General features: G+C 45.3%; 1 protein-coding gene across 1 annotated transcript in view; it reads left to right on the plus strand.

Annotated features, from left to right (window-relative positions):
* The window catches only part of VPS13A (vacuolar protein sorting 13 homolog A), a 322,609-nt gene that overhangs the window by 256,258 nt on the left and 47,438 nt on the right, over window positions 1-18,913 (plus strand). The window contains exons 58-59 of the mRNA XM_050945432.1: window positions 1,273-1,378; window positions 11,114-11,227. Coding sequence (XP_050801389.1) covers window positions 1,273-1,378; window positions 11,114-11,227 — 220 coding nt within the window. The remainder of the gene's footprint in view (window positions 1-1,272; window positions 1,379-11,113; window positions 11,228-18,913) is intronic.

Genomic DNA, 18,913 nt, shown 5'->3' on the forward strand with positions numbered 1-18,913 from the left:
GGTCCTGGCGGTATCATCGCTGAGGATACACTCAGCACCATCTCTACCTTCCAGCCAGGCTAAGGTGGACGTTCCGTGTTCTCACACTCTATGGGTTCGAGATCCCTCAAGGGCTTGGAGAGCTTGCACCCTCGGGTGCGCCGCCAGCCCCAACCTTGGACCTCAACCTAGTTTTAATCAGACTTATGTCTCCCCCAGTCGAGCCGTTCACGACTGGCCCTCTGATATACCCGTCTTGGACGACAAACTTTCCTCGTAGCTGTTACATCGGCCAGACGGGTCTCCGAGCTCAGAGCTCTTACGAGGGTTCCGCCGTACACTAGGTTTCACAAAGACAAGGTGCAGTTATGACCGCACCCGGCTTTCCTCCCTAAGGTGGTTTCGGCCTTTCATGTTACCCACAGCTCAACGCAATGGGCACAACCATTGCACTCCTTGGACATCTGTGGAGTGCTCGCATTTATATTGCGCTGCCAGAACCATTTCGTAAGGTGCCCCAGCTCTGTCACGGTAGCGGGCCAAAGGGAGGGCTTGCTTGTTTTCCTCTCAGAGGATCCCATCTCGGGTGATGGCAGACTTCCGAACTTGTTATGATTTGGCTCATATTTCCCCAAGCCACATCACCGTGCATTCTACCAGGGCTCAGGCTTCATCTGCCGCCTTGCTGGCTCGTGTTCCTACCCACGAGATCTGTCGCGCAGCTCCATTGGTCCTCGGTCCATACCTTTGCTTCGCAGTATGCCCTGGTTCAACAGTCAAGAGATGCTGTAGCCTCTGGCTCAGCAGTTTTCATTCTGCCACATTTCACTCCGACCCCACCGCCTACGTAAGGCTTGGGATTCACCTAACTGGAATGGATATGAGCAATCACTCGAAGAAGAAAAGACGGTTACTTACCTTTGTAACTGTTGTTCTTCGAGATGTGTTGCTCATATCCATTCCACACCCGCCCTCCTTCCCCACTGTCGGAGTAGCCGGCAAGAAGGAACTGAGGAGCGGGTGGGCCGGCAGGGATATATATCAAGCGCCATGATGGCGCCACTCTAGGGGGCGACCTGCCGGCCCACCGAGTTGCTAGGGTAAAAGTTTTCCGACGAATGTGCACGCGCGGCGCGCACACCTAACTGGAATGGATATGAGCAACACATCTCGAAGAACAACAGTTACAAAGGTAAGTAACCGTCTTTTCATTCTGCTTCACATTTGAAGCTTTGCTTTTACAAACAATAAATTGCTGCTGTTTAATAGTTATTTTTTTACTGTCATATTCAGATACTTTAAGGTGCTGATTCAGGAAATGGATCTCAAATTAGATCTTGGATTCCTGTATGCATTGGCTGAACTCTTTACGCAGGCTGAGGTGCCCAAAGACCAAGAGGTAGAAATCTTTTTCATAAAAAGCAAGTGTATTTTTAATTTGTAAAATATTACACAGGTATATACAACTTGGGCTTCTGCTGCTGTAGGCAGTAACAGCTGACAATGATGTCCATGGCACAGATTGAGCAAGGTTCACAGGATTGCTGTTGAGCTACAGTTTTTAGTAGCTACTTACTGTCCCAGGTAGACAGCAGGTTTTCTGCTTCTCTCTTTTCCACACTTTGGCATAACATATAGAGAAAGAGCCCAGGCCTCAGAATAGAAAATGAGACACATTGTGCAGGAGCCAGCATCCAGCTCCCTCTTCCTAGTGGCAGGCTGATCCTTTGCACTGTGGGCAAGGTCAGGAAAAGAGGGACAAGAGTCATTCTTCCCTGAGGACTAGGAGAAGCAAGGCCGTCAGAGAGGAAAGTAGGGGAACAGATTCACCCACAACAAGCTTTCCTCTCTCCTCCCCTGGAGAGGAATGGAAAAAAGATCCTGGCGTATGGGAAGAGGATTCCAACGTCTAAGTGAGGTGCCACTGAACTGAGTATGTGTGAGTATAGGAAGGAGAAGGGAAGACAAGTGATTGTGGAGTGTTATAGAGTGAAGGACAATGTGCAGGTCTGCTGCAGTTGTAAGAGTACATTGTGTGTTTGGGGATGAGAGATGGTGGCACACTGCACAAATGAAAGGGAAATTGTAAGAATTTGGGTTGAGAGAGTAAGTGAATGGATTGGGGAAGTGATATACTGGAGCCGTAACCATTGCAGGAACTATAACAGTTACACTTGGATCCTATATGTGACTGCACATCTTTTGATCTCAAAGAGCTTAACAAAGAAAGGAGGTATCATCTTCATCTTAAGACAAAGAGAGGTGAAGTGACTACCCAAAGTCACACAGCAGGGAAGTGGAAGAGAGGCAGTAAGTAGTATGTTCTCTAGGGACTTTTGCTGCAACACAAAGAAAACAGAGAAAGTATCAACCTTACCAGAGACTAAGGACAACTTCACCTACCTTTCGTCATCAATAGCCTTCAGAACCTCTCAGGAAATGTCAAAAAATGCAGAAGAAAAGACCACCTGGCTGCTTCTACTTTTTCATCACAGTTGACGTCAACCAACAAGCATCCCTTTGGACCGGATTCATAATAGCTACAGACCAAATATTACTTTAGATCTAGTGATCTCTCCTCCTTTCTCTACTGCCTTTGGACATAGTCTTTTCTGGTTTTGAGGAGCATGGAATATTAGTGTCAAGTATCAGAGGGGTAGCCGTGTTAGTCTGGATCTGTAAAAGCAGCAAAGAATCCTGTGGCACCTTATAGACTAACAGACGTTTTGGAGCATGAGCTTTCGTGGGTGAATACCCACTTCCTCAGATGCATGTAGTGGAAATTCCCAGGGGCAGGTATATATATGCTAGCAAGCAAGCTAGAGATAACGAGGTCAGTTCAATCAGGGAGGATGAGGCCCTGTTCTAGCAGTTGAGGTGTGAAAACCAAGAGAGGAGAAACAGAACCAGTTTCTCCTCTCTTGGTTTTCACACCTCAACTGCTAGAACAGGGCCTCATCCTCCCTGATTGAACTGACCTCGTTATCTCTAGCTTGCTTGCTAGCATATATATACCTGCCCCTGGGAATTTCCACTACATGCATCTGAGGAAGTGGGTATTCACCCACGAAAGCTCATGCTCCAAAACGTCTGTTAGTCTATAAGGTGCCACAGGATTCTTTGCTGGAATGTTAGTATGTCAGACAAATGGGTGTTGGAAATTATTTCAACAGGGTTATACCATCAAGTTTCACACCATACCCATCTTCCCTGTCCCTTTTCAGGGACCGCATCTCATGAGAAGCTTCTAATTTAAAGGGTGGATTCTCTCATTCAGCCAGGGGCAATAGAACCTGTTCCTCCTTATCCAAAAAAAATGGGGTGGGGGGCAGAATGGAGGCTCATCCTAGATCTCAGAATGTTCAGTGCCTTCATTCACTGTTGAATATTCACGGTGGTTACATTGGCCTTCATAATACTGACGCTAGATGAGCGGGATTGGTTTCTAGCTCTTGACCTGAAGAATTCTCCTGCTTTGAATAGTGTCCCTGTGGTTGCTCCACTGTCAGTGTGCTTGAGTCCCTGTGCTGCTGATTGGAGAACTTTGGTAACAGTGTCCTTTAGGCTTACACATGTGCTGCCTCTCCTCTTGCTGTGCCATGAGGCTAGTCAGCACAGGCAAGCTAACACCCTTCAGTTCCTTTCTCAACCATCCCTGGCTAGAGATGGAGCCATTCATAGTCCATTAGCACCATTACTTTTGATTTACATTTGTATAGTTAGCCTCCTAGTTCTTAGTTGTAGTTCTAGTTGTAGTTTTTTTCCCTTTAAAAATAAATAAAGACTTTCATTTCTTTTCCTGCTCCTTTCCTCAATGGGGTTTGCCCTGCTCACTGGGCAAAACAAGCACTCCCAGTATGTTTGCCTGGAGCAGACAAGCACTCCCAGTGCATTTGCTGCCCTGGGGAAGGCCACATTCAACAAAAGTGTGGTCTTTGCCAGCAACTCAAGCCTGATCTAGTAAAGATAGAGAGCTCAGGAAGAAGATCATCTTCATGAAGGCAGCTCTCTGACTCTCTCTGGATCCACACCACAAGACAACTGGCAGATATGAGTCTTCCCCACAGCCCTCAGTATCAGAAGGCTGTGGATTGAAGAAACACTGATACCTCACACAAATCATCGAAAAAGAGAGCGGTAAGGCCTCACAATAAATTTTGAGATAGCCATAAACATTCTCCAGCATGCTTGGTATCCTGGATACAGCTGGCTCCCAGACCTTCTCAGTCCAGTACCCATGGCTCACAGAAGTCCTCAGCGGCAGGCACCGTTGACAACCCAGTGGATGCAATGAGCACAGACACTGAATCAACAGCACCAATGGACAAAGACAAAATTAAGCACTCCTCTAAGATGGTTCCAGCATGCGATCCCCCCATCGGTACAACCCTCGACATCTCACCCGGCACCAGAATGACTCATACAGGCAAGATCCCCAGTATCACCAACGGCACTGATTCAGTCGGCACCACTGGAATTCCAACACTCCAGGGACCCCTGCATAACAGACGTACCAGGGTCTTCTCTTCTTGGTGCCAGGACTGCTGCTTCAAGTCCTCGCTCAGCACAGGAGACTTCCCCACTGCTGTTCCATGCTCCCCTGCTCTTCAGTGAGGCTTGGACAGTGAACCTGAGGGATGGCATCTCAGTACTCTTCACAGTCTCCTTACCGTTCCCAATGCCAGCAGAGCCCTTGAGGATATCCTCTGATGGCCTCACCACCACCATCTTGGTATGGTCATCCATGGGCGCCACCACTCCAGTGGCCATTATGGGATCCTTGAGCTGCAAATTGCCACCATGCCTCTCAAGCCTCTAGCCCCTGAGTTTCACAACCTTTGAAAGAAATCATGAAGGAACAGGAGGATGATGTTGAGGAAGAAGTGACCCCAGCGACCATTTCCTCCTCATCAGATGAGGTTATTAAGGCTTCCCTGCCATCTCTGGTGGATGATTTTTGCCTCTTCCAGGACGTAGCAATGAGAGTGGCGGTCACTCTCCGTATACCAATAGAAGAGGTCAAAGACACCCACTATCATATCCTTGACATACTCCACCCAGCCTCTTCCCCAGAAATCACCCTACCTACTAATGAGGCTATTCTAGATGCAGTAAGAACCATCTAGCAGACCCCAGCGTTGGTGGCACCTACCTACAAGTGGATGGATTAAAAAAAAAATTATGTCCCAGCAAAGCAGACTGAATTCCTCTTCTTCTACCCTCCACTCAACTCCATCGTGGTGGATGCCGTTAACTCCCGCGGCCGTCAATATTGGATGAGGTCCACTGTTTGGACCTTCTTGGGAGAAAAGTGTACTCCTCGGCCACACTTCAGTTTCGAATTGCCAGTTACCAAGCCCTCACGGTGAAATACAACTACAGAAGTTATTTGAAACTGAACAATTGAATAGCTGCCTGAGTTGCATTGCGACCAATTTAAGGCCATCATTCAGGAGGCACAGCTAGTTCCAAAGAAAACACTACACTCTGCCCTGGACACAGCTGACACTGTGGCTAGGTCCATTTCCGTGGCGGTGGTGATGTGGCATGCGTCTTGGCTCCATCTGTTGGGCTTCCCAAAAAAGGTACAGCCAGCCATCGAAGATCTTCCCTTTCAGGGCACTAAGCTCTTAGCAAAAAAGACTTATGCCTCTCTTCACACCCTGAAGGATTCTTGGGCTACTCTCCGTTTTCTGGGCATCTGCATGCCAGGACAAAATTGAAAATTAGAGTCCACAGACACCGCATAAATCCACTCACCTCACAATATCAGATCAATGCTACTATGAGCCACAGAGGCAGAAAACTAAGTTTTAGAGCCATAAACCATCTGACCCGCAATCATCCTTGTCCCACCATCCATGTCCAAGCACCAATTTTGACATGTTGGTTGAGGTGCTAAAAGACTACTCACCCCAACTGCTACAACTGATCACCACTACCCTCCCATTTGGCCATTGGTTAGCAGCATTCTGCAGCTCCTGGGAATGCATAAGATCTTAGAGATCATTCACAATTGGTCTCTCTCCATTTTACCTCTCTGTCCTCTCCACAACACCCTTCCCTGTCTCTCTTCAGGGGCCCTTCTCAGGAGAATTTACTACGACAAGATTGATCGACTCTTCCAATTAGGAGCCTTAGAAAGCACTACCTCAACATCTACAAGGCAAAAGGTTCTATTCTTATTATTTCCTAATACCCAAGAGAAAGGGAGGGTGGAGACCCATACTTGATCTCCGTGCTCTCAACAAGTTTGTCGAGGCTCAAAAATTCAAGATGGTCACTTTAGCAATGATCTTTCCAGCAGTTGAACAGGGAGACTGATTTTCAACCCTCAACCTTCAGGATGCCTATTTTCATATTTCAATCCTGTCGACTCTAGGACAATTCCAAAGATTTACTCTAAGACAAGAGCACTACTAGAACAGGATGCTCCCCATTTGAACTATTCATTGACTCTGAAAGTGTTTTCCGAGGTTCTCTCAGTAATGGATGCCCATTTACACTCCCAAGCGATCATGATTTACCATTATCTGGATGATTGCCTCCTCAGAGCCCGGTCTCTACAGAAGCCCGTGTCTCACTGAGTCACCAAGGTTGCAATGCGCTTGTTTACAGAACTGGGCCTACAGATCAACTCCCAGAAATAAATCGACACTGCAGAGCTATGCCTGGAATTCATAAGCACCAACCTTGACTGTTTGCAGGCCAGAGTGCTCCTGCCTCAACAAAGATTCCTCTCTTTGGTCGCACTCATCGAGACCATTCAAAACAGCCCACAAATATTAGCCAGACACTGTGTAGAACTCTTGGGGCACATGGCAGTGGGCACATCATTAATACCACATGCCAGGCTTCACATGCATTGCCTCTAGATGTGGTTCAGCTTGGCTTACAGACTGAACAGGGACTGGCTAGACAAACCCTTGTCACTGCCCACCAGGGTCAAAATCATCTTAGATTGGTGGAAAGACCCAACTAACATTTGCAAAGGGATCCCCCGTCACAGATCACCTCATCATTGCTTCTCACCACCAACATATCCCTCCTGGGGGGTATGTGCATCTAAATAGCCTTATGACACAAGGCAAATGGTAACCCAAGGAGAGATCCCTTCACATCAACCTCCTCAAGCTAAGTCAGGAATGCCCACACCTGTTTCGTCCTCCTAATCAAAGGATCAGACACTAGAGTCCCAACAGACAACTCAGCCTGCCTATACTATATATATTGACAAGTGGGAGCCTGATCACCCTCCCTCTGTGTGAAGATGAGACAATGGAACTGGTGTATCTTCCCACAATGTTACACTGTCAGCAGCCTACCTCTCAAGCACACACAGCTCAATAGTGGACAGCCTCATTCACAGATTCCCACATGATTATGAGTGGCAGCTAGGCCCAGTAGTACTCCACAATCTATTCAGGTGGTGCAGCAGACCGACCACAGACTTGTTCCAAAGCTGGTTCACTTATCCACGTGTCCTCCAATCTCATTATCTTTAAAGGTTAGACCTGTTGACTTACTATGAGGGAATGATTCACCATCCAAAAACAGCTTTCTCTCTCTCTGCTTTCACTGCTTGGTTCTTTGATCGTTCTCAGAACTAGAAAAAAACTTCGTTCTTCAGATATACCAACCTTCTAGAGGAACAGTAGAAAAGTTTCTACAAGAAAAAAACACTGCGGAGTGTAAAAGATTTGTTGACTGGTGTGATCAGCGGAATGTTGTCCCAATTACCTCATATTTTGGATTACATTCTTTCTCTGAAGATTTCAGGTCTCACTTAGCTCTCTAAGGACACATCTAGTGGACATGAGTGCCTTCCATTCCCCAACCCCCATGTATTTTCCCATCCTACGACATGTAGATTCCTGAGAGGTTTAGTGAAGTATTTCCAATCATAGTCAGACCTGCTCAGATATGAACCTTAATGTCGTTTTGAGAGGTCTTGGGATAATCCTTTGAACCTTTGGCTTTATGCTCCTTTCTACACCTGCCCATGAAAACCTTTTTTTTGCAGTCATAACATCAGCCAGAAGGATGGGAGAGTTAGGGGCTTGCTCTCTCTCTCCCGCCGTCCCCCACACCCAAAATTTGTTCCCAAGATTGTATCTGAGTTCCATATCAGACAAGTCATACACTTGTTAGTTTTTATCCTAAACCTCACTTTAACAATCAGGTTAGATAACATACTTTAAATGTTAGACAATACTAATCTCGTACCTGCAGAGACTGAAGCTGTTCCAATTATCTCTAAGATTGTTCATTTCATTTGCAGAAAGAACAAAGGGTACCCAGTATCTCTCAAATATTGTCACAGTGAATTTCAGGATGTATTACACTATGCTATGAATTAGCTCCCCCAATCAATATTAAGGCTTATTTGACCAGGGCCTAGACAACTTCAGTGTCCTCTCTGAAAAACAAACCCTTAAAAGACAGTGTAGACTGTTGGTCCTTCATCAGTTGAAACTGAGCCGATCACAACACATCTTTCAGTCTTCTCTTGCTCTGGCCATCCTTCGCCATGCTTGTCCATATCTCCTTATTAGGAAATCATCCCAGCTCTTTGGAGGCTGACCGTGTGCCCATTTCTGTTCTTGTGGATACTACTCGGATATAGCTGTGGTCCATCTGTTGTCGCTGACTCAGGCCACTACTCGGATATAGCTGTGGTCCATCTGTTGTCGCTGACTCAGGCCACATGTCCCCCCACTGCATTTTGCTGAGCCTGCTTTCAACAACATCATCTCACGCTCCAGATGGTTGCCTAATTATTTCATTGGGGATGTGATCATGGAGCAAAATGCCCAAAAATGTTCGTTCCATCTCCCTCTGTGTGACGAACAGTTGATGATCTTCAATCTTTATCAGCGACCGTGTTTCGCTGCCATATAACATCACTGGAAGCACGGTCGAGTTGAAAAGATTCTTATGAGTTGTTTTGCTGATATTTCCTTGGAGGATATCCTTGATGTCATTGAATGCTTACTATCCAGCTTTTTTTCTGTGCGACAGTTCGCCTTTCTGATCGTGACCCATGTTGACTTCCTGGCCCAGACAAACATATTTATCAGCCTCATGGATCTGCTCTCATCCAGGAGTTATTTGGGTTTTTGGCAGAATATCTGATCTCATGTATTTCGTTTTTGACCAATTAATTTTTAATCCAACTTGACTACTTTTCATGTTCAGTACCATCTTACTGCATAAGAAAGGCAATTGAGAAAACCTAAAGAACTATTGCCCGATCTGCCTGCTTTTGCATATCTAGAAATTGTTCACTAAGCCCACGTCCAGACTAACCCGCGGCATCGGCGGGTTAAAATCGATTGCTCAGGGATCGATATATCGCGTCTAGTCTGGACGCGATGTATCGATCCCCGAGCGCGCTTACATCGATTCCGGAACTCCATCAACCCGAACGGAGTTCCGGAATCGACACGGAGAGCCGCGGACATCGACGCCGCGCCGTCCAGACAGGTGAGTACCTCGATTTTAGAAATTCGACTTCAGCTACGTTATTCACGTAGCTGAAGTTGCGTATCTAAAATCGATTTTAATACTCTAGTCTGGACGTGGCCTAAAATAATAACAAATCGACTGTCGCGAAACCTGGATAAACAGCAACCTAGAGAGCAGGCTGGCTTTCAAAGGAATTATAACACAATAGACCACCTCTTCACTCTAAACCAATTACTAGAGCATTCAAGGGAATATAAGCTCCCATTGCCTTTGTGGACTACGAGAAGGTGTTCGACAGCGTAGAGACTAACTCTGTTTTTGAAGCTCTTTCAGAACAGGGCATCAGTGCAAAATATATTACATTACTAAAGGAAGCGAACTCTGGCTGCAGCACAGACATATCGCTGTTTGATACTCCCCTCCAAATCCCCATCAAGAAAGGTGTGAAACAAGGAGATACAGTTTCACCAAAATTATTCACAGCCTGTCTTGAATCAGTTTTTCAACAAGCACACTTGGAAGATGTGATTAATATCAACGGTGAGCGGCTAAACCATCTCAGGTTTGCAGATGTTATAGTGCTGATAGCTGAAAATACAGCCCTTAAGACATCTGTAAATTGCCACATATAGCTCTGCGTACCTTTGCAAGACTCTACTTTAGTGGAGGTATCTTCATCAGATGCCTTTTTTGATAAGGCTGTTCTTCACTCTGTCATAGATAGGATTCAGTGCAGCCACCACTGTAGCTAGAGTACTGCTTGAGAGTCAGCTAGAGTGAAATACAAACTGGGACAAGCTCTGCTTCAGATTCCTCATATGCTATATGCGATTTGAGGTAGAGACGGAACTGTAGTGGCAGTTGGTTCTGCACCATTGTTTGTACCTTAAGTAAGGAGCACAAGGATAGTTAAGGTATGTACGGACTGAGCTGACACTGCTAACAAAAATCTTCTATGGGGCGTATGCGTACCAAGAGTAATACAAACAGCAACTGCACACCTCCAGTTACTATAGAGCAGTAGTTCTCAAACTTTTGCACTGGTGAGTCCTTTCACATAACAAACCTCTGAGTGCGACCCACCTTATAAATTAAAAACACTTTTTATATATTTAACATCATTATAAATGCTGGATGCAAAGTGGGGTTTGGGTTGGAGGCTTACAACTCGCGACCTCCCATGTAATAACCTCATGACCCCCTAGGGGGTCCTGACCCCCCCCTAGTTTGAGAACCCCTGCTGTACAGGTAAATAATATTTCTTTACCTGTCCCCTTGTTTACAGCTCTGCATCTATATCTCTCACTTCATTTGGTGTATCTTCTGGCAAGATAAATATGAATTCTAGAAGAGGTTTTTAAAGATTTGTATCAATTATAGAATAACTTTTTTTTATTGATTTAACCCAAGCTCTGTATTTATCTACTATTTGAACTTTAAAATAAGATTTTACATTGAGATAAATCTTTAGGAATTTGCTTGTAGGTTATTGCACCAAATAATACAGCAGAAATTCTGTTTTGAAGTAATTTCAGCAGAATATAGATCATACGGTGTTTCTGGCAATTAGTTTATTACATCTCCCTGAAAACTGTTTGCATTGTGGAGTTAAATGCTTTAACAAGTATTGTAATTCTAAAACTAATTGTTCAAAATACTTTTACAGGTTGAACTTTTCAAAAAGGATATAGAATCTGTCCAAAAAGAATTGATGAGTATGTCATCAACAGATACATCACAAATCAGCTTGTATGAATATTTTCATATCTCTCCAATCAAGGTATGTAGATTACAGAAAATTATTAACATTTCTGTGTTTTTTAGTAAAGGAAGGGGGATTTTTTCCTTTTCATGCCACATTCTGAGAACAGAGAAACAAGAGAGGGAAGAGGGGTAGCAGCTAGAGAACAATGCTGAAGGAAGTGAACTTAGCATTTCTACCAATATACGTAAGGAGGGTTTCCCCTGATGCTGTGTGGACATTTCAGCATATCAAAAGGTTCAGTTTAACAAACTTCACTACTGTCATCCTTAACAATTCCTGACATTTTCTTTTTCATAGGATTGTCTGTATCATAACTGTTGTTAACATCTAACAGCCTCCCCCAACCTACAGTTCCCTCTATCTTCTAAGAATTTTGTGAGATTAAATGTGTCTGGCAGGTTTTTCTCTTGCTCCTCCCCAAAAGCTGATGCATTTCAGACTTGCAATGTAAAGTATGTAGCCAGACACACTGAAGTCTGGGGAAATAAATCTTTCGCTTAAGAACCCATACACACAGGATTCTCAATACTTGGGCTAGCACTCCTTAGCATAACACTTGCGAAATTCCTTTAGATCTGAGGTGTTAGACTCTATGGGGAAGCAGTAGTGGATGGTAGAGTACCAATTATGATCCTTTCTGGTCCTTTCTGTCACTACATCCTTAGGTATTCAGTTGCAGTGACGGATATTTGAAGCCAGTTCTTTCGTCACCATCGTTAGAGAAGGAATTGCTTGCTGCAGTCTGCTGTGTGTAGATCTAGTTCATTCATCTTTTTACTTGCTAGTTTTGTACCTTGCCAGTCTCTACCTCTAAATTGTTTGGCCAGTCCTGATGTCTACAATTCAAGAAGGTTATTGAAAAATTAGAGATGTTTCAGAGAAGAGCCACACGAATGATAAAGGATTAGAAAACATTATAGTGTTTAGATCCAGTGAAAGATTCAAGGAGCTCAATCTATTTAGCTTATCAAAGAGAAGGTTAGTGCTGATCTCACTGTAGTTTACAAATACCTGCATGGGGAACAAATGAAAGGAGGCATGAGTCCTCTGCCACTCAGTTCCTTCTCAGTCCCAATAGCTTGAGACAGAGCATTCTGCTGTCTACTGTATTCAGCTTCCCACATTTCACCTTTGACTTTTTATCTTATTTTCTTATTTACTTCATTTATTATATTTTCTCTCTATTTTGATTTCTTTACTACTTTTTTTTTATTTAGCACTGTTGTACTTCTGAGAAGGGCGCTTTTCTCTCCCCCCTCCTCTTCTTGGACCTGTTATTAATGCTGGAGCACAGCTTATGTCCCATATACCCCTGGATTTAAGCCCTGTCAGACCTGCCACAGGTTCTTTCCCCAAAGTGATGGACTCTCCAGTTGCCTTTCCTGTTTGGGGGACTCCCACAACCTTTTTAATGCAAGGTTTATATGGGTTTCAAGGGCAGTTTTAACATCTCAGGCTGACTTGGTCCTTGTTGCTCCCTTGTCTATGGCCCTGGAGAAAGATCTTTAAAGAAGAGAAAACATACCTCTCCAAGCAAGGAAATGAAGAAGAGCAGTGGATCACCCCATAAAACCCAGGGAAGTTTATCAGATTCAGAGATCTCAGTACCGAGACCAATTCCGATACTTTACTACCCTACTCTTCTGAGTCCCTTTCATTAAAAGGAACCTAGGAAACGTATCAAACATCGCAGGCACAGTGACTATGATTATCCCTTCCCTTATTTCCCCTCCCCAGTGGGATTACTGGGACCCATGGGTTCACTGCAGCAACCAGTTCTATCCAGTACCTAAGAAAAAGCACTGGCATCCACTGGTAGTGTACCAGCTATTGACTCTTGCAGATAGTGCTCTGGTACTGCACACCTCATACTGCACACTTGTCCTGTACCAGATGATGAACAGGAAGAGTGAGAGTTTTAGACTGAGGAGATCTTGCCTCCCTCTGTAAAGTCCTCTTCATTTCCGGATGAGGCAGTAATGCCATCACCACCCTCCCATACTGATGATTTTAAAACCTTCGAGGACCTCATGAAGTGGCAAGCAGACTCTCTTCAAATCCCACTAGCGTAAATTCATGGCCATGGTGGTGGTCATGAGAAGAGCGTCCTGGCTCCACTCCTCTGGTCTTCCAAAAGATGTACTAACCACTTATGATTACCTTCTGTTTGAAGGGCCTAAGCTCTTCAATAGGCACACGGACTCCACTCTACACCCAGAACAATGTTGCTGTCACTGGAGATTTATATGCCTGCAAAACAAAGGCGCTGTGATAGGTCCCAAACTTCTCAAAGATTGAGACTATTCCTGTACCATCAGTACACTTTCCCTAGGCCCCAGGAGCCCTTCCATTGAAAGCCCAAACCACAAAAACGGGCCACTCATCCCTACTTCTGCTCAGTCAGCCTCGCCCTGGAAGAGGCACTTTTGATGACTGGATCATGAGCATCAAGCAACCCACTTCACTGAATCAGTTGCTGTGTCACTTTACCCCCCTTTTGGAAACCGACTATCCCACTACTTACCTGCCTGGGAATCTCTTACCTCAGACAAGTGGATATTGGAGGTTAGTCAAAGTGAGTTACTCTATATACTTTCATTCCATCCCTCCTGTCACCCCACACCATCCCACTTCAGGGACCCTTCTCATGGGGAACTCCTAAAATAGGAAATTTATTCCCTCCTCCTTTTGGAAACAATAGAGCCAGTCCCACCAGAGGTTCATTGTTCTAATCCAATTACTTTCTTGTTCCCAAGAAAGACAAAGGGTGGAGATCTCAGGAATTTGAACAACTGTGTCCTAGCACAGTACTTCAGAATGGTGACACTAGCTGCCATAAACCCATCCTTAAATCCAGAAGACTGGTTCATTGCCCTCAGTTTACAGTATGCCTACTTTCATGTAGCCATCCATCCCTCACACAAGTGCTTTCTATGCTTTGTAATGGGGCAGATTGCTATCAATATTGAGTTCTGTCCTTCAGATTCCCCACAGGCCCAAGGGAGTTGGCAAACAGTGGTAGCAGCTTAGATCCACTGGGGAAATATCAGTATTCCCATACTTGGACAACTGGATTCTCAGAGACTGAATGCCTCAAGAGGTCCATTCAGCAAAGTCCAGGGAAATTAACACTATTCCAGTCTCTGGACCTTTGTATCAACCACAAGAAATCCATGCTCTCTCCAGTACAGAGAGTAGACTTTATAGGAGCTTCTCTAGACTCCACAACAGCAAGAGTCTACCCACCCAAGGAGAGATTCTCCATCCTGTCCTGCCTGATCTCAGCGTGACATGTCGGCCTCCAAGTAGGTGACTTCCCATATGAGGATGCACCTCAGATGCCTTCAGACATAGATAAGAGTAGTGTCTCCTCCAGACACAGCCTCTCCAGATATGTCACCATGCCTGGGGAAGTGTTGGACTCTTATTTGTTGGAAAAACTTCACATTCTTACAGCCAGCACCTTTGAAGACCCTCACAACAGATGCATCTCTGTTAGGATAGGCGTTCACCTACAGGGAAACACAGCACAGTGCAAATGGTTGGGCGGAAATTGGCCCTCCATATCAATATCCTGGCAGTAAGAGCAGTATGATATGCTTGCCAACACTTCCTTCAAGCCATATGAGATCACTCAATCAGAGTAAGGCTGGACAACAGGGCAGAAATGTATTGCATCTACTGTGAGGGCATTATGTGCATTGTTCCAGTCTTCATGCACAGAGTTGTTAGGGGTGTGGAATTGGTGCATCTCCCATCAGATCAAAATATCAGCAGTCTGTTTACTATGCCTCCAGAATACAATTGCAGGCTCCTTTAGCAGACACTTTTGGCAAGGTGGAAGTTAAGACTGTCTTCTGCAAGATCTGGGACATACAACAAGTCGACCTCTTTGCCACTGTGAAGAACACAAAATGTCTGTTCTGCTCCAAGGGAGATTATGGCCCCAGCTGTCTTGGGGATTCTCTGATAAAGCCGTGGCCCCATTCCCTTCTTTATGCTTACCCACCTATACCACTAATCCTCAAGACCCTTCTCAGGCTGCACTGAAAAGGAGCAAGAGCTATCCTCATAGCATCTGTTTGGCCAAGGCAGGTGTGGTACTGAAACCTTTATCCACCTTTCAGAGGTGATACTCCTCAGACTTCCTCTCATGAAGGACCTCTTGACACAGAACTCAGGGACACTCATCCTTCCCAATCTCTTCTCCCTCAGTCTGAGATCATGGCTGCTCAATGACTTCCAAGCATGGAATTTACCTTATTGGGCACAGTTGAATCAGTTCTCTTATCCAGTAGACAGTGGCTCTCAACCTTTCCAGACTACTCTTTTCAGGAGTCTGATTTGTCTTGCGTACCCCAGGTTTTACCTCACTTAAGAGCTACTTGCTTACAAAATCAGACATAAAAACACAAGTGTCACAGCACACTATTACTGAAAATTTGCTTATTTTCTTATTTTTACCATATAATTATAAAATCATTGTAATATAATTATTGTACTTACATTTTATTGTATACAGCAATATAAATAAGTCATGGTGTGAAATTTTAGTTTGTACTGACTTCACTAGGGCTTTTTATGTAGTCTATTGTAAAATTAGGCAAATATCTAGTTGAGTTGATGTACCCTTGGAAGACCTCTGTGTACCTCGAGGGGTTTGTGTACTCCTGGTTGAGAACCACTCAAGTACTCTAGAAGAGCTTTATGTAAGCCCAAAAGCTGGTCTTTTTCACCAATAGAAATTGGTCCAATAAAAGATATTACCTCACCCACTTGTGTCTCTAATGACATAATGTGTCAATCATGGATGTGTAACCTGGGATTAATTTAGAGTCCAAAGTGCACCTGTCACAAGTAACAGTTTCTTTATTCAGATAGCTAATTAGAGTTAAGAAGATGAGAGTGGTAAAATACACTCAAATTTTATGAGCCTTAATTAATACACACAAATATAATCGAAATAATAGAAAAATCAACGTACATAACTATGGTGGTTTCCTGAATTTGCATACTTACAACCTTATGGAAAAAAGATGATGGATGAAACAGCTAGGGAAGCTCACCCTAAGAGCAAGGCACTGGGCCAGGCTTCTTACCTGGTTGCCCCATGTTGTCATCTGAGTGGATCTAGGCCAGGGGTCTCAAACACGCGGCCCGCAGGCCGTATGCAGCCCACAAGGTTATTTTCTGTGGCCCATGAGGTCCTTGCAGCCCCCCCGCCCTCCTCCAGCATTTACCTAGAGCGGCCCCAGCCCGACACACTGGGGGCAGGGCAGGCTCCCTCCCTGTCTGCCTGCCCTGCCCTGCCCCAGTGCCGCTCCAGGAAGCAGATGGAACTTGCAGGAGAAAAGGCATGGGTGTGTGTGTTGCTTCTTGCTTCAGGCACTGCCTCCAGCAGCTCCCATTGGCCGCGGTTCCCTGTTCCTGGCCAATGGGAGATGCTGGGGGTGGTGCCTGAAGCAACAGCAACACACACACCCCATGTCCCTGCTCCCCCACTTTCCAGCCACTTCCTGGAGCGGCACAGGGGCGGGGTAGGGCAGGCAGGCAGGGAGCCTGCCCTGCCCCCCGATGCACCCCGGGCCAGAGCCCGCCTCCCGAACCCTTTCGGCAGTCAAACCCCCTGTCCTGACCCCCTGCCACACCCGTCTTGCACCCTAACCCACTGCCCTGAGCCCCCTGCAGCACCCCAACCCCCTGCCATACCCTGCACCCTGAGCCCCCTGCTGCACCTCGCACCCCTCCTGCACCCCAACCCCCTTCCCTGAGCTGCCTGCCGCATCCCTCCTGCACCCTGACCCCCTGCCACACCCCTCATCCCTCCTACACCTCACACCCTAACTCCCTGCCCTGAGCCCCTGCCACTCCCCTCCTGCACTCCCTGGGGGCAGGGAGGGGACAGAGTTGGGGTGGGGATTTTAGGGAAGGGGTTGGAATGGGGGCAGGGAAGGGGTGTGAAGGGGCGGAGCAGGGGCAGAACTTCATGGAAGGGGTGGAGTGGGGGCGGGGCCAAGGGCAGTGAGGGAGAGGTGTCAGTAATGCAGCCCTGAGGCCAATGTACTCATCCTCATGCGGCCCTCCTGCTCATTTGAGTTTGAGAACCCTGCTCTAGGGAATGGTTTGTGACAACCTTTTATATATTGTTTTCCATTCCACTCACATACATCCGGGATCATACCTGATTACAATCTCAGTTCCCATTCATATTTGAGAGACTAATTTTAGGGTCCTGGTTGTCCGTATGTGGTATTCGGTTAATGATACATTACACTTCCGAAAGTTAACCCAATGATTTGGATCAGTCTCTTTCCCAATAGTTTCAATACATCGGTGCAGTTAGCTCTTGTTGCAAAAAGCCTCTAAGATGTGTTTGTGGTTTACCTGTTTTTTCATACAATGCATTTCTAAATTATCACATGATACATATTGCTAAATTTTATAATCTTAGGTCAAGCATGTATTATTTTATAATCTTTGATCAAGTGCATAATACTCGTGCTGATTTATGCCAACTGCCAACCTCTGCTAGGCCTCACTCTAAACCTTTAACACTTAAAGTTTAAGACCTATAGCTAAGCCTATTTTTAATACATAGATTTTGGTTCTACTGGCTGATACAGCTTCAGTAAGTTCCACTATTATTTCTGTAAGCCTGTTTAGCAGATTATATATTACCCAACACTATTGACGTTCCAAGATCAGGTCAGAGATCAACACATGGGAGCCTCTCCAGGACAAGCATAAGTTTGACAAACTTTGCTGTAGGTGATACGGTGGCAAAGAAAGCTGCCTCTGCATCCAGCTCCCACTAGGAGGTCCAGGGGAATCTCAAGGACATACCAAACAAAAAAGAGAATCTTTTTGGAAAGTAGAGGGAAGGAAAATCTCTTCATAAGCCAGCCTACTTGTTCACAATTGTCTTCAAGGAAATAGTTCAGTACTCCCAATCCGTAGGATCTTGGACTCGCCAGCACCAGAGGCCAAAGGGACCGACGCCCCATTTCCATAAGCAGTAAAAACATAAGGGTTTTTGAAGGGTTTCTAAACATGACCAGCCTGCCTGCCATCTTCAGTGGCTGCCACTTTCTCCCAATTAGAGGCAGACTTGGTGCCTTTTGCCTACCCAATCCCGCACTCTGAGGCCCCGGAAGGTGTGTGATTTTTGAGTATTCAGGTTTTAGAAGCACTTCCAGATGGTGCTAAATAAACCCTCCCCATCATATATGTGCACACATGTACACATGCTACTCGCCCAAGAATTTTCTTAGGATCTTCAATATCAGCATATTCAGAAGAAATTTCCAATCCCTTCTTGGAAAGGGAACCCTTGAGTTCATGCTCCAAATCAAAATAGGGAAGAGATTTTATTCCAGGCACTTCCTAAAAAAGACAGAAGGTCTCTGCCTCACTCAGGACCTCAGGGAAATGAATCAATATCTGAATTTTGTTTATTTAAAAAATAAAAGTTAAGATGATTTGCCTGGGTACCATCATGCCCTTTGTAGAGGAAGGTGACTAACTATATACACCTCTACCTCAATATAACGCTGTCCTCAGGAGTCAAAAAATCTTACCACATTATAGGTGAAACCGTGTTATATTGAACTGGATTTGATCCGCCAGAGCACGCAGCCTCGCTCCCCCCGGAGCACTGCTTTACCGCATTATATCTGAATTCCTGTTATATCGGGTGCCATT

This window comes from Gopherus flavomarginatus, chromosome 3 (assembly GCF_025201925.1).
Source record: "Gopherus flavomarginatus isolate rGopFla2 chromosome 3, rGopFla2.mat.asm, whole genome shotgun sequence".
NCBI lineage: Eukaryota > Metazoa > Chordata > Testudines > Testudinidae > Gopherus > Gopherus flavomarginatus.